Source organism: Sorex fumeus, unplaced genomic scaffold, assembly GCF_029834395.1.
Source record: "Sorex fumeus unplaced genomic scaffold, SorFum_2.1 ptg000124l, whole genome shotgun sequence".
NCBI lineage: Eukaryota > Metazoa > Chordata > Mammalia > Eulipotyphla > Soricidae > Sorex > Sorex fumeus.
In genome coordinates this window covers 221295-236643 of record NW_026606181.1, presented here as the reverse complement: position 1 = coordinate 236643, position 15349 = coordinate 221295, and the positions used below count along the sequence as shown (strand labels likewise).

At 47.6% G+C, this 15349-nt stretch overlaps 1 protein-coding gene across 1 annotated transcript in view; it reads right to left on the bottom strand.

Annotated features, from left to right (window-relative positions):
* ZNF451 (zinc finger protein 451) overlaps window positions 1-3820 on the bottom strand; it is an 83800-nt gene extending 79980 nt beyond the window's left edge. Inside the window, exons 1-2 of the mRNA XM_056137380.1 lie at window positions 3783-3820; window positions 3483-3551 (exon numbers count right to left, since the gene is read on the bottom strand). Coding sequence (XP_055993355.1) covers window positions 3483-3551; window positions 3783-3803 — 90 coding nt within the window. The 5' untranslated portion in view covers window positions 3804-3820. The remainder of the gene's footprint in view (window positions 1-3482; window positions 3552-3782) is intronic.
* Window positions 3821-15349: the final 11529 nt, after the last annotated feature.

The following is a 15349-nucleotide window of genomic DNA, read 5'->3' as shown; positions in this document are numbered from 1 at the left end:
ACAACAGGAAAGCAATAAACTGAGTTTCAAGCCTTTTTTTTTGATAGACCTAGGCTCTTACAAAGTATTTTTCTACAAGTTTTCATCCCTTATCTAATCTACCACATTAATAGGCTATGGGTAGGAATGACTTCCAATTAATCTTTAGAGATCTAGCATGCTTAATATTTTTGCAAATTTGAAGTACTGCCCCAAGAACCCGGCCAAAAGCTCCTCTCAGATTTTGCCGTGAGCCCTTCTGTTTCACCGCAAGTCTTTGGGAAGAGCACAGGCACTGCATGTATGAGGCCCTGGGCAACTGAGACCCCCAGCACTGAAAAATAAAACAAGATCTATACATACTTCTTTCACTATCACAATCACTATCACCCCATTGTTCATCGATTTGCTCGAGGGCACCAGTAAGTCTCCATTCGTCCCTGTCATGTGCTAGTGTAGCTGATGGCATATGGGGGGGGGGGGGGGCTCTCTCAGGGTCAGGGGGCTGAGGACCACCATTGTTCCTGTTTTGGGCCTATCGAGTATGCCACGGGTAGCTTGCCGAGCTCTCCGAGAGGGATGGAGGCTTTGGGGGCAGCCTCGAATCCCCTTTACAGGTGTTCCCAGTCAGGCATATGTGCGGGCAAGATACTCTTGGTAGCCTGCCGGGTTCTCTGAGAGCAAGAATTAGACAGTAAGAGGTCGTAGTATAGTAGTATACATACTTCTATAAGTCGTACGTGTGGGTATATACCATCGTGTCTGACTTTGTGCTTCTGTAGTTAATGAAGTAAATCTCGGTGATTTTTTATACTTTGTACGTGGACACCAGTCCTGCTGAAAACTGAACCATCAGCTCCTTGTTATAAACTGTCTAGGGCTAAATTAAAATAGCTGTAAGGGGAAGAGGGTGGCAAAATAAAAGGATCAGAGTAAACCCTAAAGGAAATGAGAGCAAATTATGTAAATCAAAGGTGTTTTTTTTTTGGTTATGGTAACACTTTCTAAATGAGTCCCCTTTAAACAGGTGTACTGGCTTACAAACAGAACACTTGTGAAACAAATACTTGGTGTTAAACAACGAAAGGGCTCAGTCTTTGGACCTCTACGTCTGTAACGTGCTTTCTCTACGTCTAACGTGGTTTCATTCCAGGTCTGTATTTTGGAGACCACGATACGCCACGTGGATTACAGATGGGAAAATGATGGGCAATTAGTAAAAGCGAATGAAGGAATCGAAACCAGAGTATCTCAAGTGACATCGTACAGCCCTTTTTTAGGTAAAACAAGAAAAATGTAAAGCTGAGAACTTGTGAAATAATCTTTATTGGCTAAACATTACTTAAGATAAAAAAAAATACGAGGGGCTGGAGCTATAGCACAGCAGGTAGGGAGTTTGCCTTGCATGCGGCTGACCCGGGTTCGATCCCCAGCATCCCATAGGGTCCCCCGAGCACCGCCAGGAGTAATTCCTGAGTGCATGAACCAGGAGTAACTCCTGTGCATCACGGGGTGTGACCCAAAAAGCAAAAACAAACAAACAAAAACAAAAAAACAAGATAAGAAATATGGAGACTGCCACAAAGAAAAACATCTTTGAACTTATTTTGAAAAGTCAGTCATAGAGGCATCATTGAAATGGGACCATTAAAAAGACAAAGGCAGGGTCAAGAGAGAAAGTATAGGGATTGAGGTACTTGTCCTCTGAACCAGCAGACCCCCGATTCAATCCCAAACTCCTCGGGTCACCGCCAAGAGTGATCCCTACCCAAGTAAGCCAAGAGTAACCTCAGAACACAACCAGGTGTGTGGCCACAAAACCAACAAGAAAAGGCAAAGGCAGTGTGCTTGGCAGGTTGTGTCTAGCATTATAATTAGATGCGAATGCAGATCAGAACTCACCTCTACTTTTGGAACAATGAATCAATGCTTCCACGCAAAATTTTTTTCAAATAAGGGGTCACAACCTGCTCTGCTGGGGAAGACGGGATAATGCCATGCCCAGGCCTCCCCGCTGGGGCTGCCTGAGTCTCTCGGAACTATCAGACCTTTGAAATTACATGTGGAAACAACAAACAATTTAAAAATCTAAGATTGTGTTGAACTGAACACCTTGTCACTGTCACTGTCCTCCCGTTGCTCATCGATTGTCTCGAGCGGGCCCAGTAACGTCTCCATTGTGAGCACACAGAATTATGTATTTTTTTTCTCATCCAAATATGTGAAAATCCATTTACTTAAAAAAAAAAATGGAATCGTATTTTTAAACTTGAGCTTTAATAAGTTTTTTGGAGATGATCATGGAGAACCTCCTCCACTTACAAATATCCCAACATTCCGGTGAGCCTAAATGTTTGTCCAAAAGAGCCCCAGAATCATGTCATGAATCACATTTCCAGCCACAGAGGAGGGAGAACATACAACTCCCATCCCAGAAACTTCAAAAGAAAGGGACAGAGCTTAAATGAAAAGGGCAGAGTCCATCTATAGTGGCCCAAAGCTCAAGGAAATGATCTTGGGAAAGACAAACCTACTTGACCACAATCTAACAATGGGTCAGTGACTACGGTCTAAAATTGGGGCGGCTGAACCGAGAGTCTAAGAACTAGTCTTACAAAGCTGCCCAAAAACCAACACACAAATACATGAGTGTACTTCTACGAAAGAAAAACATGTGACGCTGCCTACCACATCCCAAATCCCCATTTTCAAAAATCTAGACTACAAAGCCTTGCACCAAGCCGAGTAAGATCCTAGTTGAAGCAGTCTAAGAGCTTTGAATGAAAAACCCCAAAATGACATTCCACCCTTTTTTTCTTTTTCCCCCTGAAACAATTCCTTCCGAGTTTGGTGTATTTTCTGGTTTGGGTTTCTAGACCACGCCCGGTGGTGCTCAGGAGGGTCTTAAGGTGGTGCCCCGGAATGAGCCCAGGCTTGGAGCTGTATCAGGCAAGTGCCAGGCCACAATGTCAGGTCACAAAGAGCCGGTTTCGAAGGGAAGATGCTCCACACTTTGACAAAGACCAGCCTGACAAGAAGGAGCTTTAAAAACCGCCACCTAAGGGGGAATCATCATCTCAATAAAACGCTTGGCGGTCCCTGGGAAAGATACATTGAACGTCAGCGGTTATTATGTTGCAAGGCGCTGACCTCAGGGGGCGGGGGGGGGGGGGGGGGGGGCGGGGGAGAGGCGCCCACACCGGGGCCCCCGCATCCCTGCTGGGTCCTGCTTCCCCGGTGGGCACTCGTCCTGCTCCCCTCCATTCATCCCCCCCAGGAGGACTCCAGTCCCCTCGCCAGACAGCCCCGAGGACCAGCCGTGCGTGGGAGACGCGTGGAGAGGCTCGGGGAGGATGCGCGCGGGGTGGCCGCTTTCTCTGCTTCCTTCCCCCCGGGGTCGGGCCCCTCGTCCCGGGGCTGGGGAGACCCGACCCCCGACCCCCCGCGGGACCCCCGCAGGACCCCCCAGGCGGGACCCCCGGCCGGCCGCGCGCGCTACTCACACTCACGAACTGAATGTCATCCTCGGCGTCCTCCGCGCTCGGCGTCGCCGCGGGGGCGGATCCCATCACCTGCGGGACAGGCCACGCGGCTCGGGGGGCGCTCGGGGGGCCGAGCCGCGACCCCCAGACCCGCCCCCGCCGCCCCCCGCGCCCCGCACCCGGCCCCAGGCCCGGCCTCGCCCGAGCCCCCCCACCCGCACACCCGGTCCTCGGCCCCCCGACCCCCGCCCTCGGCCGCCCCGCGGGCCACCGGGACCCCCGACCCCCGCCGGGACCACCCCCCCCCGCCCCCCCGCTCACCTCGGACCCGGGCTCGCCCATCTCCCCGCCGGCCGCGCCGCGCCGCGCCCCGCCCTGCGCTCCCGCCGCCGACGCAACCGCGGGCGGAGCCCCGCACGCGCCGGCCCCGCACGCACGTCGCCCCCCGCCCGCGCGCCGCCGCGGGGCACGCCGGGACCCCCGCCCCCGGGGGAGGAGCCGGGCCGGGCCCCGCGCAGGCGCCCTCGGGACCCGGGAGGGGCGGGGAGGACAGGGGGCGCGGGGGAGGGGCTTCGTCCTCCCCCCTCCCCCGCGCTCAGCACCCCGGGGGGCGCCGGGTGGTCGCGAGGGCCGAGGCGCGCTGATCTCGGGGCCAGCCCGGGCGATAAGACGGACAGCGGTTTCCCTTCCACTCCCACCCACCCCCGGCCCTGCCCGGAGAGTGGGAGGAGGAGGAGGAGGAGGGGGTGGGCCTGGACTCGGGTGCAGAGGGTCGTCCCCCCCCCCCCGTCGCTCCCGCTCCCCCCCACCCGACCTTTATCAGATGTGACCGGGGACGGGGGTAACCCCCCCCCCCTTAACGGTTGGACCAAAAGAAACGGGCCAGACCCGAGTCAGGATTTGGTTTTTTGTTGTTTTTTTTTTCTTCTGGTCACACCCAGCGATGCTCAGGGGTCACTCCTGGCTCATGCACTCAGGAACTCCTCCTGGCGGTGCTCAGGGGACCCTAATGGGATGCTGGGAATCGAACCCGGGTCTGCCGCGTGCAAGACAAACGCCCTCCCCCGCAGTGCTATCTGCTCCAGCCCCTGGGGCCTGAGTCGGGGTTTGAGTGGAAGGAGACCCCAGGCTTATGTATGTGCCAAAATCTGGGTATAAAATGTACCTTGATTTTGAGACTTGGGGGGTCACAGCCCGCAGTGCCCAGGGCTTACTCACTCCTGGCTTGAGGCTCAGGAGTCCCTCCTGGGGGACCCAATACGGGGCAGCTACATGCCCACCCGCTGTCCTATCACTCCGGCCCCCTAAAATGTCCTTTTAAAGGGTTTCCAGATGTTACCTTGGTCAAATAAAACTGTTCACCTTTTCTCAGTGCGGAAACTTGAAGCACCCTACACCCACAGCCCATATCTGCTCACCTAGTTTCAAGTTTTTGCTGACAATGCTTTTTCCAGCCCCTCCAAAATTAAAAAAAAAAAATTTTTAAAGGCCTTAGTTTTACACAATAGCTGTCTACAGTTTTAAAAAAATTTTTTAAACCAATTTGAATTGGAAAACTCATATTATACATGCCTGTTTTAGCTTCGATTGTTGCAAATCGATCATTCGATTCCCTGTCATTCTTGACGTCTCGCTGATCAAGTACAAATTCTTGAAAGTGTTTATGCTTCCGTGACAGTTCTGCTTAGGAAGTTTGAGACACACAGACCCAGTGAAAATGGCGATCTACCTGTTCCTGAAGAGCTGTGACATGAAGTATTTGGTGTTTTGGGATTTTGGGGTTTTTTTTTTTTTTTGGAGGGGGGGTAAGGTTGCTTTTATTCTGGAGACAAGGGACACATCTCAAGCCATTCAGGGTTTATTCCAGGCTCTGCCCTCAGGGCTCACTCTTGGCAGGTTCTGGGGCACCAGGTCAGTCGTGGGCAAGGCAAGCACCTTTTCCCCACAGTCTATCTTTCTGACCCCTGTCATGAAGTGTTTGTAAAAGCGGCACCTCGCACAGGTTATCAAGGACTCTCCGGGTTGGGCCCAGTTCAGCCCTACTAGGTCTGAAAGAAAGGCTTGGTCTCATCAAGGCTTGTATTTTAAATCATCCTGGGGCTGGAGAGTTCGTCAAGGTCATGGTCCTCCCGTTGTTCATCGATTTGCTCGAGCGGACCCAGTAACGTCTCCATCGTGAGACTTGTTCTTACTGTGTTTAGCATATCGAGTACATCACGGGGAGCTTGCCAGGCTTTGCCGTGAGGGCGAGATACTCTCGGTCGCTTGCTGGGATCTCCGAGAGGGGTGGAGGAATCGAACCTGGCTCGGCCAGGCCGGCTGCGTGCAAGGCAAACACCCTACAGCTGAAGCTCCTGAGTCCCTCGCACCCTGCCAAACCAGGTTTGATCCCTGGCACTCCGGGTTCCCCAATCCTTGCCTGGAATAACTCCTGAACACCGCCAGCTGTGGCCCCAAAGCAAACCCCAAATTCCTGCCTTGCTAATGGCTGGCGTCCCTCTCCATCCTTGCCACCACAGGGTCCCCAGAGCACAGCCCGGGTGGCCTGGGAAACCGGGGTTCCACAGGGCCAGAGCAGAGCTGCTGGCTTGGGCCCTTCTGTTGAAAAGCCGGCAGCCAGCCCAGAGGCAAAACAGCTGGGAGGGGACACGGGCATCTTCCAAGCACCACATGGGAAGACCAATTTTTCAAATTTGATTGAAATTAAAAGTTCGAGTGATCCCCATATTTTTTGGTGAGTTCTGTAAAGTTCTAACCGTTCGTAGGTGGGATTTAAGAGGTAAAACTCTGGGGCGAAGGAAGCCTGTGACTAGAGTTTAAAACATGCAAAGCTCATCCATCCAGTTGCCTTTTGGAGGGTTTAGACTGAAAACAGAATTAAAGCTGCAGGAAAGCGTCAGGCAAAGGATCATTTATCACAGACCTGTTAGTGATAAGAAAAATGGAGACGCAGGGCTGGAGCTGGGGGGGGGGGGGGGGGGCGGTTGGTTGCCTTGAACACGGAAGTCCCATGTTCGATTCCCGGCATCCCATATGGTCCCCTGAGCACCACCAGGAGTAACTCCTGAGTGCAGAGCCAGGAGTAACTCCTGCGCATCTCTGGGTGTGACCCAAAAAGCCAAAAAAGAAAGAAAGAAAGAAAGAAAGAAAAATAAAAATGAAGGTGCATTTAAATGTCTAATGATAAGGGAATATAAATAGCTGATTTTTTTTTTTTTTTTTTTTTTTTTTTTTGCTTTTTGGGTCACACCAGGCGATGCGCAGGAGTTACTCCTGGCTCTGCACTCAGGAATGACCCCTGGCGGTGGTGCTCAGGGGACCATATGGGATGCTGGGAATCGAACCTGGGTCGGCCGCGTGCAAGGAAAACGCCCTACCTGCTGTGCTATCGCTCCAGCCCCTAAATAGCTGATTTTTTTCTTTTTCCAGTCCAAACCCGGTGGTGCTCAGAGCTTCCTCCGGGCTCTGCGCTCAAGGTTCACCTCCTTGCAAAGTTCAGGGGACCATATGTGGTGCCATGGTTCAAACCCCATTCAGCTGGGAACAAGGCAAACACTATTTCTCCAGCCCCAAGTATAGCTAAACCTCAGCGTGTACTCTATTTCCATGATATTTAGCCAAACATAGACTTACCTATGTTTATTTTCAGGGGGAAAGCGACTAGAGACACCTGGTTCTGATCAAGGCTTACTCTCTGCTCAGGGATCACCCTCGCTGGGTTTCACGGGGCCATAGGTGTTGCCAAGTATTGGACTGCGTCAGACGTGTGCAAGAACCTTCACCTTGTCCTATCTCTTCGGCCCAGTTACACGTCTGAAAGTGTTTCTTTCAAAGACGCAAGATTATGTAGTATGGCCAGAATCATGTGACTCCACCAATCAAGCCAAGCCTACAGTAGGATATTTACTAAAATAGTCATTTTCTCTGCTCATCTGGATTATGTGTTGAGTAAGAAAACCCACAGAATTCCACCAACAGAAGCGATAGAATCACGCCTGTAGTTCCCACAGGTTTATTTAGTCTGTTTATTTCGCTGGATATAGCAACGTACACATAACGGCAAAGCACTGGAATCCCAATCTTGGAAAGTTAAGATCTAGCTAATTAGCTCATTTTAAGGCCAGTCCACGAAGTAGGAAAGTGGTTAGAATGGCAAGAAGCAGATTGTTCACCGATTCGTTCAGAGTTCAAAACAGAGGCTTTTAAGTATGTGTAAATGTTTGTGTATCATAATTTTTGCTTTATGAATTAAGATCCTGGAGTGAGAGCCGATTTGGAGGCTTAATAATCCCTCTAGTTCTCTTATATTTTTGTCCTAAGCAACATCATTAGTAAATTTACTCACCTACATTCACTCTTATTGTTTCAACTTTTAACAAAGACATACAGCTTTAGTTTACTTTCGTCCATTTTCTATTGACTTATTTTGCTAGTTTCGAAGAATATCTATAGAACCATATTTGAGAGACCACATCCAGAAGTCCTAAGGACTTACTCTTTGCACTGCACTCAGGGATCACTCCTTGCACTGTAGAGGGTGCCAGGGATCAAACCCAAGGTGGCTGGGTGCCAGGCCAGGTGCCCTACCCACTTCACTATCTCTCCGGCCCCTGTAAAAGTTCTTTAAGATACAGGCCATCTCCCCTTCAAGTAAGATGCATTTGTCCTTATGTGTAAACCGTGTTTAATAATTTGGGTATTCACATTCTCAGTAGTTTGCAAAGCTTACCCACCCCCTTACTAGAAATATTTGGAGAATTTCTGTTCCCTCTATTTGCAACACAGTAATAATTCTCTGCAGAGCAAGGTCACTGAAATGACACTTCTGATGGGTCAACTTGTCATGGATCAAAAGAGCTTTATAAAAAATACCATTGTATGACTGAACCCCAATCACAAACTATTTTGTAACTGTATATCTCACTGATTCAATTTTTAAAATTATTTTTAAAAAATAAAGATCTGGAGTGATAGCACAGCTGGTAGGGCGTTTGCCTTGTACGAGGCTGACCGGATTCGATTCCCAGCATCCCATAGGGTCCCCCGAGCACCGCCAGGGGTAATTCCTGAGTGCAGAGCCAGGAGTAGCCCCCGTGCATCGCCGGGTGTGACCCAAAAAGCAAAATAAAATGAAATAGAATAAAGATCTAAAGATACAAAAATACATACCAGGAGCAACCAAAAGTATCGGAACTACTTTATAGTCATTAAAGGAAGAAGTCTACTGAACAGTATAAGGGAAAGTTTAATTATAACAACAAGAATTGAGATCTATTTTTGATAACATTGGAATACCATTAAAGTCTATTTACTGAAGAGCTATGATAAACTAAAGGTAAATACAAGTATTGTGTTTCTTCCCATAAACTGAAGTAGGGTGAAAAAGCCTAAACAGAACAAGACATTTCTGTATGACTTTCTACTTACTGAAAAACTGCAAGGGTAACATTTGTTTTATATGTTCTCCATTTCAGATTCTCCTGTGCAGACACTTCCCCACTGAAATCATTGGAGAGTAGTTCAAGTTCATGGTCCATTATCCTTTAATATCTCACTGTGCATTTCCTAAGAATCAGCATTTTCTTTGCCTAACCCCATAATACTTGTCTCAGTCTGCGTGGCTATTATAATTACTTACCATCAACGGGGTGGCTTCGGCAATACTAATATTTCACAGTCTGATGAACGTGCTTGCACACAGGGTTCTTTGCTGATCTTTACGTGGTAGAGAACACTGAGAGAAGCAACTCTCAGGGAATTTACGATAAAGATATTCCTTTTTTATCTTAGGGCCACAGCCAGTGGTACTGGAGCGGGAAGGGAAAGACAAGTTCAAACAGGGCTGGATATCAATCTTGGGTCAGCCACGGTCACCGTCACGGTCCTCCCGTTGTTCATCGATTTGCTCGAGCAGGCTCAGTAACGTCTCTATTATGAGATTTGTTGTTACTGTGTTTGGCATATCGAATACGTCATGGGGAGCTTGCCAGGCTCTGCCGTGCGGGCGAGATACTCTCGGTAGCTTGCTGGGCTCTCTGAGAGGGGTGGAGGAATCGAACTCAGGTTGGTCCGATCTGCTGCGTGCAGGGCAAACGCCCTACCCGCTGTGCTATCGCTCCAGCCCCATACAAAGCAAATGCCGTTAACTCCAGTACAGTAGCTCTGTTCCCACTCCTCACTTGCTGAGGCTTCATTCTCTGACTTCATTACTCCAAATACCATCTCATTGCTAGGATTTCAACACATGAATTGGGCAGGGGACACAAATATGCATCTGTAGCAGCATTTATCAAAATCTAGAAATTCAACGGTGAAATAATACTTTCTTTTCCTAGTCTGTAGTCCTTACCACATTTTATAATTTTTTCCAAGGATTCTATAATGCACATAACTGTGTCTCAATTCTTTTTTAAAATTTTTTTCACCGGGGCAAGAGAGATAGCACAGCGGGTAGGGCGTTTGCTTTGCATGCAGCCGACCCGGGTTCGATTCCCAGCATCCCATAGGGTCCCCTGAGCACTGCCAGGAGTAACTCCTGAGTGCAGAGCCAGGAGTAACCCCTGCGCATCTCCGGGTGTGACCCAAAAAGCAAAAGAAAAAAAATTTTTTTCACCATTTTTATTGAGGTACTGGATTTACAAATACCGTTGATTATACTCTACATGGGTACATCATTCCAACACCACCCCGTCACCAGAGAGCCGACTTCCCTCACCAACATCCCAAGGACCACTCCCGGTTCTCCCCCTTCCCCCAGGTAAGCTTCTATAGACAAAATCTTCAATTCTGATGACTTTGACCACTTGCTATTACCTTAATGTTCCTTTTATTACCCCACAGATGAGATCGTGTAATTTATTGTGGAAATGTACTCTTTAATGAGCTAAAATCTCCTGAACTTCCACAAAATTGTAAATCAGTAATAAGTTGACAGAGTAATTTTTTTTCCAAAAACTATCTTTATGGGTAAATAAATTAAAATTTTTAAGAAATAAATTTTTTAATTTGGAATCATTTTTTTCATCTGTTGTCATACTGTTGATCTTTTGGGGGAACTATACCGAAGATTATTTTATAAAATGTTCTTGGATCTATGTAATCCCCATATTTCCCACAGATTCGGGTTACCTATTACCAGGTGAAATACAATAAATGAGGTTGGGTTGTTTTTGATAATCACATCTAGAGACTCTTTTAACGACGGCATGCCCCATGGAGGACACTCATTTTAACCATCTGATCAAAGATGTCACCTCGCAACACCACTATACTTCCCCTTAAAAGTAATAAGCAATCTGTGGGTGTAGTCTGATGGTTTTTTCCCTATACCAACCTATACACTACAATGATTACAAAATGGTAGTGTTGCATCTCAACACGTTTTTTTTTAACTCCGCATTTTTCTGAAATGCCTCATCCCTTATTTATTTATTTATTTTTTTCTTTTTGGGTCACACCCAGCGATGCACAGGGGTTACTCCTGGCTCTGCACTCAGGAATTACTCCTAGCGGTGCTCAGGGGGACCATATGGAATGCTGGGGATTGAACCCAGGTCGGCCTCGTGCAAGGCAAACGCCCTGCCCGCTGTGCTATCGCTCCAGCCCCCTCATCCCTTATTTTTATTGAAAATAAGAACTTGCTGGAGTTTTGAGGGTTTTTTTTTTGCTTTGTTTTATTTTTGGCGAAAGGAAAAGGCACACTTAACAGTACTTGAGTCATTTGTGTAGGTGCTCGGGGGACCATACATGGCATCACGGATTGAACCCGGGTTGATGACACACAAGGCAAGTGCCTTAACCCCTGTACTATCTCTCTAGCCTTGGACTCTTCTTGTTGTTCCTGTTTTTCAGTCATACGCAGTTGGGCTCAGGGTTTACCCCTCACTCATGGCTCAGAGGACCATACGGATGCTGGGGATAGAACCCCGGTAAGAATAGGGCTTACCCTCTGTCTCTGGTCCTCACGCCACTGGTAACTTGTAAGAAAAGTCACACGTGACTTGTAACAAAAATAACAAAGTTCCCTGGGCATGACCAGGAAAGAAACTATGCTGGTACCAAAGGAAACTAGTGGGAGTTATATTGAAGCTTGTAGAGACCAACGGCAAGTGAAGAAAGACTGGCTCAAGAAACTCTAGGAGAGTGGGTGGGCATGATACTAGAGTGGGCAGGACTTGGGTCCTTGCCTGCAGCAGACCCAAGTTCAGTCCCCGAGCATCCCCTACGGTCCCCCAAGCACTGCCAGGAGTGATTCCTGAGTGCAAACCCAGGAGTAACCCCTGAGTACCAATGGGTGTGGCCCAAAAGCCAAATCACGAATCATGACCATCCTGTTGTTCGTCGATTGCCTCGAGCAGGCCCCAGTAACGTCTCCTTCGTCCTAGCCCTGAGATCAAAGCTCATTCAGGGTTAGGAGAATGAGACCCATCGTTGTTACTGGTATTTGGCATATTGGGTACGCCACGGGGAGTTTGCCAGACTCTGTTGTGTGGGTAGGTCACATTCGGTAGCCTGCCAGGTTGTCCAAAGTAGGAATGAGATAATAAGATGTTGCTTCCGGGAGCTGGGTTTTATAGTCTCTGGGTCTTGGCCGTTGATGGGATTACACGGCGCCAGGGGGCCAGGTGGTGGGTGTGACCCCTGCCAAATAATAATAATAACAACAACAACAGCAACTCTAGCAGACTCAACTCCAGCAACTCTAGCAGACTCCTGGGCAACTCCTGAGTTGGTGCTATCTGAAGGCCTCTTCTGACCACCCTCTCCCAGTTTCTCTAGCCAGGAACGAAGTGCCCACTTCCACTCCCTTCCCCTGCCCCGCATCAAGGAGCAGCACATTTAGAATATCTCACCCGGTCCCCCAGCCCCCTGTTGCTGAGACAGTCTTGGTGACTGCAGTTGAGAGGGAGGGGCTTTCCTCATCTCTGCAGTTGACTCTTGTGGAATGGAAGTCTTAGTTTGAACGTAGCATAATGGGAGCAAAGAGACATTCCTTCGTCACCCTTTCCTCACCTGCTGAAGCAATAGTTCCGAGACAAGAACCTTGGGCCCATTTCCCCAAATGTTCAGCTCTCAGAGTCAACTGTCACCGAAACAGGGACGCCTCACCGTTCCCACCTCTAGCTCCATAGCAATTGTTTAGAGAGACGTTTTTGTCTGGAAGGAGCACAGTGTGAAAGGGAGAGTTCCTGATCTCATCATAAAGGATCTGACTTCCTTGGCAGCAGATGGTGGAGAAGTTCAAGCCCTACAGATGCTGTGTAAGGAGCTGGAGAGTGAGCTCCATGCGATGTGCACTTGTTTTGCAAGGAGAAGGCCTAGGTTTCATCCTTGTCACCATATATTTCCCTAATACCAACACGAATGACTCTTGAGCAGAGAAAAAGGAGTACGTTCTGAGCTCTGCTTGGTATGGGTACACACACACACACACACACACACACACACACACACACACGTGCACGCATATCAAAGGACACTGTCCTCCCGCTGTTCATCGATTTGCTCGAGCGGGCCCAGTAACGTCTCCATTGTGAGACTTGTTGTTACTGTGTTTGGCACATCGAATACTCTCGGTAGCTTGCCAGGCTCTCCGAGAGGGGCGGAGGAATTGAACCTGGCTCGGCCAGGCTGGCTGCGCGCAAGGCAAATGCCCTACCGCTGTGCTATCACTCCAGCCCATATAGAGAAAAAAAAAGTGGAAATTATAAAAGCAATTAGGAGGATAAAGATACAGAAGAAACTGTCAGCTGCATGGTTTTCATTGAATAAGGTAGCTTGGAGAAGTCCTCTTGGGGACAAAATAAATATCACACAGAGTTCAGAAACTATTCCTTCAAATAAATCAGAATTGAGTTGGATTGTAGAGCTATTTAATTCCCAAGAGCTTCAGAGAAAAGGGGCCAGGGGAGATAGCACGCAGCTGAAATCAGTGCGTTTTGATAGCTGGTTACGCTCAGGGAAAGAGGAAAAGAATCTACCCACACGAGTGTCCTCCCTTGGGGACCGGGAGATGCTGCCCCTCTGTGAAAAACAACAGAAACTCGACAGTGGCAAGGGAGGTGGGCACAGATGTCACTAACATAATCTAACCAGTCACTGAAGGATCAAATGGGGGGAACAAGTTCTGGCGGGAGGGTAACACCAGAACACAGGGTTGCTGTGACACATTACTAAAAAATAATTCCGTTTCCAATAAAAAATAAAAGTAAGCAAAAGAAAAAAATAGCAACTCATACGCTGGGGGATTAAAGCAAGCATCGGAAACTGCCTAGGAGAATAGTTTTATAAGAAAAAGACTTCAAATTACGGAGTCAAACGGACAGTCCAATGGGAGGCATGTGACTGACTGGAGTTAGATCTTCAGCATCACAGAGGGTTCCCCCAGGCCCGGCCAGGAGTGATCCCTGAGCACAGAGCCAGGAGTAATCCCTGAACACCCTCAGAAGTGATCTCCTGCCTAAAAGAATTCAGATTAATTATAAGCAAAACAAGGTTAATAAAAGAAGTAGCATCAGATCCAGTGAAGAATAGAAATTAAATTCAGAGATACTGTAAAGTACATAGGAGAAGCCACTGAGAAGAGATAAACTGAATTTCATCAGTTTGGATATTCATCAGCCTTTGTATAAACCTAAAGACAATACAAGAAATGGGAGAAAACATTGGCAAAAATGTAAGAAATTTGTATATAGAATAAAAAGAACCCTTCTCACTAGATTTAAAAAAAATAGTTAGCATGGGCAAAGGATCCAAAAAGAGACGTTACTTCGAGGACATTGTACAGTGGCACAAAAATATGTTCAAGACCATTAGTCATCAAGCCACTGCATATCAAAACCATGGTAACTCTTCACACCCACTAAAATGACTGAAATTAAACATTCATATATAAGGGTTTCTATTCACTTTCTTGCAAACAGAAATCCTTATACTTTGTGTACTTTGCCGGAGGGACTATACATTTTTCAGCCACTTTGAAATGTAGCACGGTTGGTGCCTCAATGAATAAATATAATAAGAGTTAGCATGTGACCCAGAAATTCCATTCCTAGATATATGCCTAGGAAAAGAAAAATATATACTTTTCTTTTTTTAAAATTTTTTAAAATTTATTTATTTAAAATTTTTTATGAGTGAAACACCATGAGGTACAGTTGTAGACTTACAAACTTCCGTGCTTGGGTTTCAGTTATACAATGATCCAGTACCCATCCCTCCACCAGTGCCCATTCTCCACCACCACGGATCTCAGTATTCATCCCACCCCCCATCCCCCCATCCCACCCTGCGTCTGTGGCAGGACATTCCCTTTTATTCTCTCTCTCCTTTTGGGGGTTGTGCTGCAAAAGAGGCATTGAGTGGCAATCATGTTCGGTCTATAGTCTACTTTCAGCATGCTTCTCCCACCCTGGGAGGATGCTCCCAACACCCTTTATTTGGTGCTCTCTTCTCTATCTGAGCTCCCTTTTTCCCTAGCACGTGTGGCTGGCCTCCAAGTCATGGAGCAAAATTCCTGGTACTAATCTCAGCCACTCCTGGGTGTTAGTCTCCCATTTTGTTGCTTTATGTCCCCCAGATGAATGCAATCTTTCTATGTCTATCCCTCTCTTTCTGATTCATTTCGCTTAGCATGATACTTTCCATGTAGAATCACTTGTATGTAAATTTCATGACTTCATCTTTTCTAACAGCTACATAGCACTCCATTGTGTAGATGTACCAAAGTTTCTTTAACCAGTCACCTGTTCTCGGGCACTCAGGTTTTTTCCAGATTCTAAGGGAAAAAACATTTTCTTTCAAAAACTCGTCCAGGCTGTTTACAGCAGCAATATTCATAATAGCCAAGGGAAATCCACAGATATTCATAAATGGGAATAAATAAAACT